Raw genomic sequence first — 13561 nt, 5'->3', positions numbered from 1 at the left:
ATGATTAAAGGTAAAGAAGTAATACATCCCGAATCGATTCATGCACTTTTTTAAATATAATTTTATAAATATTTATGATTTATTTTAAAACTTTAATATATTATTTTGAAAAAAAAGTTACCTATGAAGTAACATCACATAATTGAGACGTAAGAATAATTAAGATGAACATAGTCAGACTTTTAAGTTTATTGGTGATTTTTATTTAGACACTTGAATGTATGATAATTTACTTCTATAATTTTTAAAAACACTCAATTGGCAGTAGCTTGCATTAATAATGTGACGGGTTCATTAATTTAGAGGGATTTAATTATTAATGGGGTGAGTAGTGGATTGATTTATAAATTATACTAATAAGTTAAATTATAACATATAGTTGAGCGCCACGTATTTTAAAAAATATTTAAATAGTTTAAATATAAAACCGTTAAATAAGTGGTCAATTTTGAACCAAAAGATGGATGACAAGGGTATTTTGGACCCTATAGGTGGGTGGGAAGGGTATTTTGGAGCCAATAGGTGGATGGAGGGTAATTTTGTACCATTTTCAATACTTTGAGGGTATTTTAGGCCCTTTTCCGTAGTTTAAATAATGAGTCATTGTTAATCAAACAAATAGTTTATAACTTTTGCTATGTTTTTATAATTTGTTTCAATACCTAATGAGTATATATTTCTTATTACGAATACATTTACGTCTTAAACAAACAAAAAAACTTTTAAGTATTTTGATAAACTTCCGAATTGGATCAGTTTGAACTACATATTCTTACAATTTTTTGATGGACTAAATTATACCGACCAAATTAAATTTCCGTGCCTAATTTTATGTGTGGTTTTGCTATAGTAGTCTTTAGAAGTCAAGACATTAATAATCGTAGTTAGGCTTTTACTAGTCCTCTAATAGATTTCAAAAGTATAATTACAAGTTTGGCAGGTTTGAAATGTCTATGTACTTTTAATCTAACAGTAATAGTAAAGATAGTCATGAGTTTGACAAATTAAATTTTTCATCAACGTAAATGCGGTGAAACTATGAAATTTATATATCTTTAATCAAAGGTCAAAAAATCATGTTGGGAGCTGTCCTGAACCTTGCAATATGTGAATACTTGCAATATGTGAATACAAATTTAGTCAGATCTTAATGTGAATATCGAACAAAAAAAATTGATCCAATTTTTTCCCCTGATTAGTCTAATGATTTGATCTTTCCTCCAAGATTAAGCTAGCGTTTGATCATAGATTTCCAAATATTCTTGGCAAATATTATTTGGGTGAAATTTCACCATGTGTTTGGCCATAATATTTGAGAAATATATTCTACTTTTTTAGAAAAATATGATTTATACCCATAAGTTTTTAAAATATCAAAACTAACCATAAGTTTGTATTACAAGTCAATTGGATCTTTGTTACAACAATAACACTAGAGCAATGTGGTAATTTGATGTAGGTGCAACAAGCATCATTTCATACATCGTGAAGTAGACAAAACACATGACTTTGTTATCTTGAGCCGATTGTTCATCATTTTCATCAATAATCATATTATCATTTCATATTCACCGAATATTCATCACTACTTTGGAATTAACGTAAAAAATCATGTAATACAACTTAAGCAAACAACTATAGAGGGTGTTTTTGTAAAAGATAAAAGTTTGGGGTAAACTTTCAATTTTTAAAAAATCCCAAATAATGAGATTTGACCCAAATACCGAAAAAAACTAGTATTTAGGAATCTGAGATATTTGCCAAAAATATTTACCTAATAATGGCAAAGCATATAGACAACACTATTTGCGAAGTTTCTTCCCAAATATTATTTAGGAAATCTATGGCCAAACGGGGCTCTAAGTCTTAACCATTTTCCCTCCTTCGTAGACCTCCCATATTTTCGTACTTTGTTTTGTCTTGTTTAACTTTTATATATTCTAATTTATATTTTATAACTTCTTGATCACAGAAGTCCCTGCATAATTTATTCTCTTCTTTTATATGTATTAAAAAGTTATTGGCTTTTACCTATACGGTATGAGTTGTCCATTTATTTTAAACAGGATATTGTCACGTTGCTAATTTTTTCCTTGATCTAACATCATTTGGTTTGACCCTGAACAATTCTTATAACGTGACAAAAATGATCAACGTTAAAAAGAAGATTCAAAGCTGAAATCCATCATCTTTGACCATGACTGGAGTTGAATTCGGGATAACATATTTATCCATCAAATTTTGAATTTCAACTAAATTTGGAAATAAAATAAAAGTGTATTTATTTTTTCACTTCTAGTTACTTATCAAAACTAAAAAAGAACAACTTCAATTTTCAAAATAAAATTTCACTTCAAAAATAAATTTTTTTTTTTAAAAAAAAAATCACAATAATACATGATCAATCTCCCACTAAATGTGTTGGATAGAATGAAGCAAGTCCGAATGTAAATTGTGGCCCATGTAATTAGGTAGTTAATTTAGTTAACTATAAATATATCTACTGGTGACTACCAAGTCTTCTCTCTATACTCTTTAATTCAGTAAGACATTTTCTCCTTTTTCACTTCCTACTGCTTCTCATCCTTAGAAGTTAGAACTTCATTTTTAATAGTTACTCAGTTCAAAATGATTCAACATAATTTATAACAAAAGATCAAAATCATATAACTTTAGTATTTCTGAAAATCAACTTCCATTTTTCTAAATGGGCATACAGAATCCCCTTATTGATTACATCCAAATATAACTTATAGACTTCACAACGTAATACATAAACATAATTTGCGTTCTCTATATATATAAAGACGCTTAGCCCTGGGCGAAGTTCTTTTGATTGTTACAGTCCAAATTTTCACCAGTGGGAACATTCAGCATACCACAATACCTCCTGTAAAATCCAATTCGACTTTCCACTGCAGTATTCGGACCCATCCCACATTCAAGTCCACCGTTAATGATGTTGGTAATGACACCGTACCCTGGAACTCTATTAGCAGCCGTATCTGCAGGGGATGGCGTCCATTGTCCAATGATAACGTTGTGGCATGATGGTTTATTATCCTGTGCTGTCATCCAGAACCATATTGCTGTTTTGAATGATATTATAGGATCTGTCGCAACTAAATCAGGGTTGTTCACTAAGTCTTGTCCAACACCAATACCTTGTCCAGCTCGTTCATAGTTAGATTGGCTGCATAAAAGAAAAAAATAATAATAATGATTCCAAAATTTTAAATGTTGATATTCTATTGAATTGTCTTACTGTGTCAATTGGATAGGTCCTCTGCCATAGTATCTATCTGACTGATCTATTTGCCTAACAAAGCAATATCCTCCAGTGAATGTTCCTGCACTACCACCTGCAAAAGAGCGAATTATATAATTCAATTGTTACCTATAAATTACAATGCTAAGAAGGATGATCCAAATTACCATTAGTTTCATGAGATGTTTGACCGAAAAAGGCAGCAATTTCCTTCTTACGGGCAGTATCATCACCAGTAGTACCAAAAGCTGGAAACGAATTGGCTGCAGCTATGAATGCATCATAAGTGTAGAATCCTTTGGCAGGACATGCGTCATTGTTCCTAAAACTCAGCATTTGTTCGAACAATTCCCGCGTTACAATGGAACCGGCATTTTGTGCTAAAGTACCTGTTAGGAACAAGAAAAAGAGACAAGACAGTGCAACTGGTGATACAATATTGAACTTCATTTTTCCTCTGGCTTTTTAACTTGTGTTGTTTGAGTGTTTACTTATGTGTGTGGGTACTTATAGTGATTGGATTAAGACTTTTCCACCAACAATGTTAAATGATACTTTGTACAAATATGACTATTTTCCACAGAATTGTAGTTATCAAGTTTGCTTCTTTTTTGGGTCATTGACGTGTGTGTCATCATAAATGGCCGATACAGTGAACAAAAATCGCAGGGGAATACATACAAAATTGTCATCATAAACTGCCTAACACGGAGTAAATCAAATCTAACTTTACTTGTCCCTTCGGCTATATCCGATAAAATTGAAACAATACAGAGAAATTATCATGACAGCTACGGAAGAATAATACACACAAATAAAAAAAAGATCTAATTTTCGTTTTTCTCTTATTCATCGGAGAAGAATCGGCATAATAAAATAGGAATATTTATTGAAAAGTGGGGAGTCCAACACGTTGATATTTGGTTAAATAGGTCACAAATTTATCTTTTGTAATCAAGTGTAGTCAATAATTTGTCACCACAAGGAGTTGTTTAGCGTGAAGGATGACATTAAATAGTTGTTAAATTAAATTTAGTATTATTTAATTTATTTTTTGGTGTGAAGGATGGAAATAATTTATACATAATTAATAATTAGTATCAGGATAAGTTATTTTTCCTCTTGAATGATTTAGTAATCTCGCGATAAATTGTTCGAAAATAAAGAAGGTAAAATGACAAACATATCTCATTAAACTCTTTTATACATCATTTTTCACATTTATCTATATTTACATTATTTTTAATATAGAATACAATAATATTTACAAGCTTCACTATTCCTTATTTTTAGATAATTCTTCACATGTTTCTATAAAAAAAATATCTAAATAAATATATTATTATCGATTAATTTATTTGATTAATTCTTATGTTTATTTATATAAGTATTAATTTCTCATAAATCCTTATTTACTTTAATTATTAACTTATGATAGATGTTCTAAATAAAAAGAAGGTTTATTTTTAAATACATATGGTACCAATATGGTAATACACACACAAAAATATTTGAGCTAAATGAAATAAAAATTTTATTTTAATGATTGAATAACTAAAGCTTGCAAAAAAAAATGAGAGTTCTTCTAAAAATCAAATAACTTGTTTTTAAAATTTATACAAGATATATTATTTTAAATATAACTAATCAAACACTCAATTAAAAATAATATTAACATAATTTATTCCATCATAATTAATCTCAATATAATTTATGTCATCATAATTAATCCCATCATAACTCGTATTTAAATCAAATGACCCTAACAAAATCCATGCTTGTGGACAAGAGTGTATCTTATTGCTTCTAGAAGAGGCCATTTTATGTGTAAGACTTTTCAACATGAAGAAATTTCTTTATAGTTGTAAAGTAATAAATTAATAGTAAGTCATCAATCTAAGTCTTGAAGAGCTACATTTTCCATACACGTTTAAAACTTACAAACCATAACTTACGTTTACCGTTTACTCCCGCTTCCCACGGAAGTCATAGTCAAGAGTCAAGATAACATTCGTTACATATGCTCTTACGAGGGGTAAAACGGTCATTTGCTATTTTGCCCTTATTTTGTATCCGTCTTTAATTTTAATTTCTCTGCATAAATAACTTTTCCGCTGAGAATAAGTTAATGTTTTTGCTTCATGATAATCCACAACTCACAAGTTAGGCCTATAATAACCTTAAAAAAATTAGCTCCGCTAGACCTAAATTATAATGAGAAATATCAAAGATCAATTCATTTGAGGAACAACAATTACATATAAGTCCCTTAAAAGGGAAATCATCATTTTATTTATTTATGTATATAATAAATACATAATTAATCATTGTTTTGACCTAAATTACATTTTATAAATATTGATGATCGATGGAAGTATTCTTTACTCATTCAACTATTCCCTACAACCTTAATTTCATGCTCAAATAATGTTCACTTGCTGGCTACGTACATATTGCGCACAAAAGTAATTTCTGCTTGACAATAACATTGTACGGTAAAATCATAAATGACTTACTCATCGATGAAGCTAGAGGATCGATGAAGGAAAATCACACTAATCTTTTTGAAGCTAGAGGGTCGACGAAGGAAAAGTCACACTAATTTTTTTTCCATATATATATATATAATAAATGTTAAATATTTAATAATTTTCTTTAAAATTGCCTACGGAGTTGGTTAACTACGATATCCCTTTTTTTTAATCCATCATGTGGGGTTGTAAAGATTAAGATTAGATGGCCAATTCTCAGGCCTTGTTTTAGTTTGCAAACACCATTTGAAAAGTAAGGAAAATAGTCACGCTGTAATATACAAACAAAAATAATATTATCTCAAATACGGAAGAATTATAAAAGCATATGTATATTGTTGTGATATTATAGAAAATTCTTGTTTAGAAATTGCTCAATAGTGAGTGACTCTATAAGAGCATATACTTTTTTATGGTATCTCTAAGGTTTTTTAATTTATATAAATACAATATAAATAAAAAATATTTACCATTTATAATTATAATATTTTATTTTTATTTGTCACTTTTAATATATTATAATTTATAATACACTTTTTATTCATAATACAGAGAATAATTTGTTATTTCACATATAATACAAGTTTTATTATGGATAATACATTGATCACACATTTTAATACATCTATAATACAATATGTCAATTTTTTTCAAACAAACATAATATATTTTTAAAAATAGTTATAATGCATATATAATGCGTACTTAATTCACTTTTAATACATATTGCAAATTTAATATGGTATTGCTATAAATGGTAATGAATAAAAAATAGCGCTAAAATCCGTAATTAATTATTAAAAGACACCAATTCAAGTAATTTTTCCTTCATAAATTATTCATTAGTCAATGATGCTATGAGAGTATGTTGACTCACTATCAATTAAGTAAAATTATAAGTCTTAATGATACGAATACAATATATGATATACGATGCTGAATTAATATCACTTAAGCAAAATTAGTTGAGAGTATATTGTGTAATTTTTTAGTGGGGTATGAATATAAATGGATATATTATTTTGCTTTTATGAGTTTGCTTAGTTTCTTATATTTAGGGGTGCTAATTGGGCCAGGAAATGTCGCAGTAATCACACTCTTCTAAAGTATTAGCCCAATTACGATCCAAGTTTTAACCCAACTTTAATGGCCAGCCCAACATTAGAGAAATATTGCAGCTTTTTATATAAATTTATAAGTTTTGTGATTTTGGTGAACATGGCCCTTATTAACTCTCTTAAACATAATGTTCTTAATTCCTTGCTACTTTTTCAATAATTACAAGTATTAATAAAAAATTATTAGGCATTCCCCCAACTAACATTTGATATGGTAATTTGAGATATGACTGTTTTTAGCATGAAAAGTCATAAAGAGCTTGCTAAAAATGTGATTTACATTTATCTCAATAAATGCATTATTAGGCTAAATCAATAAGGACACCATTTTGAAAATAAATTTATTTCCATACAACCAAATTAAGGAATAAAAATGTTTTATAAAATACTTACTCCTTCCGTCTTAATTCATGTATTATTTTTCACTTATTGACCATTAATTTGGCTGGGGGTGGGTTGGACATGAAAATTGTGAGTATTTGAACAAATAAAATAATTTTTGTTCTCAAAGTGAAAATGATATTTTGGATTAAAATTGTGTTTGGTCTTGAATACAAATTGAAGTTGTGTTCTGATTTTTTATTAGTAATTTAGAGTGAAAAAATGTGAAACCCCTTTTGTTTTTGATGTTTTTTCAAATTTTAAAATTGAATTTGTCAAATATGTTTTTAGGAATCCAACGGGAGAAAGAAAAAAAAACACAACCAAATGCCCCTCTAAGATTTTTGAACATAATTAACTCAATATTCAAAACTAAATTCACATACTCAAAAACTAGACATGAAACACACTAAGTCACCATTTTTTAATCTAAAAAAAATGATGAAAAAAAGGTACATTTTAAAATATTAAACAATTAATTTAAATGTCTAGAAGTGAAAAGTGCTGCACATAAAACTTGACAGATAAAGAGTATAAAAAAAAGTTTCTTTTCTAATGTTCATGTTGTATATAACTATATATTAACAGCGTTTTAGTGAATTAAAGAAGACTAAATTAAGTAGCACTCACATGTACAGCCATATCGAGAGTGGATTATAACTCGGTTTAGCATATGTAAATCGTATTATTGATGATTACGGAACTAAGCAAAGCAATTAGCTTAAGGAAAAGTTTATATTATATTATTATTGATGATGACAGAAGTAAGCAAGCAATTAGCATTCAGCTTGACGAATGACGATGAAGTCATTTTCTATTAATTAGCCTAACTTTAAAGCTTTGTTTTCTTTTAATTGTTAAATAACATTCCTTAAAATGTCTGATTCATTTAAGCCACGTCAAAACGCGCTCTCAACGAATATAAAATAATTTATATTATTTCCACATTGCGTAATGCGCACAAAATTAAACTGCTAATGTTGTAAATATAAATTAAATAATACTAAAGTAGTATGGCAATAACATTTCAAAAAGTAAATGTTAATTGTCGAATTATGTCTCTTACAACGTTCTCACTAGCGTGTAGAAAGAAGTTTTACGTCGGTGAGAGCTGACTTTTAAAGTTGAGTTAGATTTGAAATATATTTCTAAATAAATGGGCGGAGTCGGGGGTCGATCTAGGTGATTGCTACGGTGTTCATCATGGGGAGCTTATATAGAAGCTCGGCCAGATACAAGTTTGATCGAACCTAATTTTTTTTTCTTCAAATAATGTATTTGTCTAAGAAGTTCATTGAATATGTATGGATATTAAGTATAGAACACATTTATTAATGCTTGAACTTATCGTTGTAAAATTCAGATGTCATAATATTAAAATTTTGATTTCGCTTATGAAGATATTTCCTTGAACTTTTTCGACAAAAAATTACACTGTATATTTAAGGTCATTTTTTCTTACTTCCTAAATCATTTCGATTAAGGTGTATATAACACTCGATGGCCAACGATCTGTTGCTAATTTAATTTATATATATATATATATATATTTATTTAATTCTTTTTTTGAAACCCCTAACCCAAGACTAGAGGTTGACTCAGTAATTATTCAAAATTTAAATTGGGATTCCAAGTTCAAACTCCATGCAATATATTTTTATTTTCTTACCCTAAATGAAATTCCGAAATCCACCACTATGTAAAGTCAGAATTCAAATTTAATGAGTTTTGCCTTTTAAGATGCTATATATAGCATGTCCATATGGAGTGAGTTGTGGAGGAAAAGATGGAGGGATTGGTAGTTTGCCCTGCAAACCACGTAGCATTGACACCTCTAAGTTTTTTGGAACGTGCTGCATTTGTTTACCGCAAAAACATAGCCTTAATTTATGGAAACATAAGTTATTCATGGGAAGAATTACATGGAAGATGTATCAACCTTGCATCTGCTCTCTCTCAACTTGGAGTTTCATCTGGTGATGTTGTAAGTCTAATTTCATCCTTTCACTTACTCCTCCATCTTCAATATATATTTATGTACAACACAAACATATTTATTCTGTTCATGCTTCAGACAATCTGACTAATTCTATATACATATACAGGTGCACCATTTATATAGCCGAAAGTAGTTGCACTTGATTTATCTCCATTCAAGATCTATGTTTTTTATTTTCTTTGAACTCTTTCCTAACATAAATATGGTTAAGAACTCCCTGACGTGAAAATAATAAACTAGACTAGAATTAGATCTAGTTCTTTGGACTTTAAATACTATGATTTTGATCCTTTTAATTTCATGCATGCCAATTATTTTCTTTTAAGGCAAAAGTTAATTAGTAGAAGTGAGCCATTAGAGACTTGATATATTAACCAAGTCAACAGGCGCATTCATTCACCCAAATTAATTGATGCGTAGAAGAAGGGTTATTAATTATCATTTTTTTTACATTTACATTTACACTTATAATAAAAAGAAGAATCGACAACAAACTTTAATTCCTCCACTTAATTCTTAGTTGATAAAGCATAATAATTATGTCCCATGCGAAGATAGACTTGACTTACGTATATGGTTCTACTTCTCTCATATTTATTATATCACACATTGACTTGACCAGCTAGATGTTAAAGAATGAAAAAGTCCATATCGATGGTTAAAGAAATAAGTGATCAGATTTGAACATTCTCTTATTGGAGCTAGTTTTTAGGATATGAGTTACACCTAGCTGTTAGAATCTAATTATAAAGTTGTCCACACGTAAAATGTTCAAAAAACTGAGCTTCAGATGAATGTTAAAGAATGAAAAAATTTTCATCGATAGTTAATGAGATGAATAGTCTTTCTTATAAATCTTAGACAATCCTTTATCCTTTGAACTAATGTTTAGAGTATGATTGACGCAAGATCTAATTTTACACTAACTATTTTATTACTTTATTAGTAAGTCATTGTATAAGATTATAAGAATATATATTGAGGGGTCTTTTTCCAATAACAAACCATCTTTTGTCTTCTTACTAGATATTCGAAACCATTTTGAGTGCTCATACTTGTAATAGTAACGACAAAACAGCCCCCTCGAGTTTCATTGCTCTTATATTTCCTTTGGCTTTTTCTCTATAAAACTCTGGAAAACGTTCATAACTTGCGTAATGGTGTCAACATTAGGGGCTGAATGAGGACAAATTCACAATGTCACGTAAAAACGATTAGTTAATTATAAGTCATGTAATATAGTAATGTAATTAGATGAAAATTTGTGTTGTCTTAACTCACATACTAAATATGTAATGAACACATAGATTATATATACTATATATTATAATATATACTAAGTACTAACAATAAATATATATTTATATATATATATTTCTATTTCATGCTTTAAAAACGATAAAAATAGGAGCAATCATGTGTAACGGTGTGAATACACGTTTTGACTTTTTTGTTTCTTGTTATTTTTAAGAAAAAAGTTTCTATTTGCATTCTTTTTTATTTAACAAATGAGCTAGACCACAAGTCTTCGTCTCAAATTGTAATTAATTAAATACGTGTCACATCAAATTTAATATTTTAGAGCAGAGCATATATGCACTTGATGATACACCTTGAAGGGGGAATTTAATTCTTTTCTTATATTAGTGTTATATTATAATCAAAACTCCTTAGTACTTGTATCCTTTTTTTCCTCATTCTGCATGAGCCTGTCCTGGCTGTGATTTAAAATTGTACAATTTATTGACTTTGTTACGTTTAGCAATTTGTTAAAGACCCACGTTATGAAAAATAAATAAATTGATGACTAGATACAATTGATATGCGTAATTACGACCAGAGGAAAACATCTAGATACATGAACTGGCTCAATAGTACTAAACAAGTCAATGGACTTAAATATTGTTTGGAAGCTCTCTCGAAATCATATTATTTTAATTTGACATATATATCGAATATAAATAGATAGTTTGTTATGTCTCTCGCATAATAATGTTGGGGATGGAATATGGATGCACAATTAAAATTACGGTATAACCTAATAGTTTTGGCTCTTTCTTATATACACGTTCAAAATTTTAGTTAGTATTAAATTCGAACAGATAATACTCATATGTTCATTATTATTTTATCTAGTTAATATTAACAAATCAAGAAAGAGTTATTATTTATTTTCAATATCACTTATCATGGAAAATCTTAGTAGCTCAATTGATTGGTTACTTGAACTCTCAGCTTGTTGGTAAAAATTCGATTCTCCATATAGTAATCTACTCCCCATTTCTTTTTCCCCTTCCCCCTCCCCTGCCCCCAATTTTCGTTTTTTTTTTCTAAAAAGAATTAGTATATCACTCTTCATTGAATAATACAAGTTCTTAGATTTTATCGTGAATCCATAAACTTCAAATTCTAGTTGTTACGTTGAGTCCAAACCCTCTTTCGTTTTTCCCTTCACTTTTATTTGTAGCTTATATTGTCATACGTAACCAATTAAAACAAGCTTAATTTATGCGCTTATTAATCTTAACTAATACAAACAGGTGGCAACGGTGGCACCTAATGTAGCAGCACAATATGAGCTACATTTTGGTGTACCAATGGCTGGTGCAGTCCTTTCTGCACTCAACACAATGCTAGATGCCACCACATTGGCTCAAAAACTCCAACAATTAGAGGCCAAAATCATTTTTGTATACTCTGATTTCATTGAACTAGTGCTTCAAGCACTTACCATTCTTCAAGAAAAAGACAAGTCTTGTCTAATTGTCTTAATCCATGAAGGTAACAATCAAACAAAACCACCAGTGTCATCATCAGGGCCATCAAAAATTCTGGATTACCAAACACTTCTCGAAATGGGCCAGCCTAATTTCAAGATTTTGTATCCGAAAAATGAATTTGATCCGATTTCAATCAATTTTACTTCTGGATCAACAGGGAAGCCTAAAGGAGCTGTGTATAGCCATAGAGCTGCTTATTTGAATACAATTGCTGACATTTTTCGATACGAAATGGGAAAAAGCCCTGTTTTTCTCTGGACAGTGGATATGTTTCGATGCAACGGGTGGTGTCTCCCCTGGACAATTGCTGCTTTGGGTGGCACTAATGTTTGCCTAAGTGAAATCAATGGAAAAGAGATTTTGGATGCAATTTACCTTCACAATGTATCACATTTTTGTGGTGCACCAATGATTCTTACAAAAATTGCAAATGCTATAGGCATAAATCAGCCTCTGTTACCTCACAAAGTGAATGTAACAGTAGCAGGGGTACTGCCACAGCCCGAAATTCTGATCAAACTCGAAAAGTTAGGATTTACTATCAATCATGCATATGGTATGAGTGAAGCACTTGGTCCAATGATATCGATGCCTTGGAAGTTTCAAGATGAGCATATCTCCAAGTCAAATAAAGACGTGGATGTGAAAATTCGCGAAGGGGTTCACAACATTATGATGGAAGAAGTTGATGTAAAAGATCCAGAGAGTATGAATAGTGTGCCAGCAGATGGAAAAACTATAGGGGAAATCATGTTTAGAGGCAATGCTATGATGATGGGGTACTTGAAAGATTCATCAAGAACTGAAGAAGCTTTTGAGGGAGGGTGGTATAGGACTAAAGATCTTGGTGTTAAATATGCAAATGGGAATATAAAGTTGAAGGATCGCGCTGTTGACGTAGTCAAAACTGATGGGAAAACTATAAGCACACTTGAAATTGAAGGTGTTTTGATTAGGCATCCTATGGTTTTGGAAGTTGCAGTTGTAGCAAGATGTGATAATGTTCTTGGAGAGACCCCTTGTGCTTTTGTGAAACTGAAAAAAGGTTGTTTTGTGACTGATGAAGAAATTATTAAGTTTTGTAAAGATTGGCTACAGGATAACATGGTTCCTAAGGCAGTAATCTTTGGTGATTTACCATTCAATTCTTCAGGGAAAATACAGAAATTTATACTTAGGGACAAGGTCAACAATGCAATGAAGTTGTGTCTACAAGTTGGGTGCAACTCAGTTGGCGAGCTGTCCACACCTTCATCCTAATGGTGGGATTCGAATCCTGATATATTTCCTCCCCACCCTCAAAAAAAAAAAAAATTGAAATATGCATGCCTTAATAAAAGTTGTCCTTTTTCAGTCTTTGTTATGTCTAGCAAAAACATTGCTCATGATCCCAAATAAATTTATGTATTTGGCATGAATTTACTTTGATTGGAACTTTGTTTAAAAAGTTAATTTGACATTAATAATATTGAAAACTTTAAGGT

General features: G+C 29.9%; 2 protein-coding genes and 1 non-coding gene across 4 annotated transcripts; 2 read left to right on the top strand and 1 right to left on the bottom strand.

The window, feature by feature from the left end:
- Positions 1-2642: 2642 nt before the first annotated feature.
- Positions 2643-3760, bottom strand: LOC107008831 (acidic endochitinase pcht28). The gene is made up of 3 exons (XM_015208022.2): positions 3436-3760; positions 3266-3362; positions 2643-3193 (listed from the first exon to the last, which is right to left on the bottom strand). Exons 1-3 carry the CDS (start codon positions 3716-3718, stop codon positions 2812-2814), a joined length of 762 nt encoding a protein of 253 aa, XP_015063508.1. The 5' UTR covers positions 3719-3760; the 3' UTR covers positions 2643-2811.
- Positions 3761-4001: 241 nt separating this feature from the next.
- LOC114076219 lies at positions 4002-4104 on the top strand. Its single transcript, XR_003577092.1, has one exon. It is a non-coding gene; the product is annotated as a U6 spliceosomal RNA (small nuclear RNA).
- Positions 4105-8937: 4833 nt separating this feature from the next.
- On the top strand, positions 8938-13484 carry LOC107009548 (probable acyl-activating enzyme 1, peroxisomal). 2 transcript variants are annotated; one of them, XM_015208892.2, is made up of 2 exons: positions 8938-9282; positions 11838-13484. In XM_015208892.2, exons 1-2 carry the CDS (start codon positions 9085-9087, stop codon positions 13335-13337), a joined length of 1698 nt encoding a protein of 565 aa, XP_015064378.1. In that variant the 5' UTR covers positions 8938-9084; the 3' UTR covers positions 13338-13484. The 2 variants fall into 2 exon arrangements, with proteins under 2 accessions (XP_015064378.1, XP_027770168.1); XM_027914367.1 differs by lacking the exon at positions 8938-9282 and adding an exon at positions 11234-11328.
- Positions 13485-13561: the final 77 nt, after the last annotated feature.

This window comes from Solanum pennellii, chromosome 2, assembly GCF_001406875.1.
Source record: "Solanum pennellii chromosome 2, SPENNV200".
Classification (NCBI taxonomy): domain Eukaryota; kingdom Viridiplantae; phylum Streptophyta; class Magnoliopsida; order Solanales; family Solanaceae; genus Solanum; species Solanum pennellii.
This window is presented reverse-complemented; position numbering and strand designations above follow the sequence as displayed.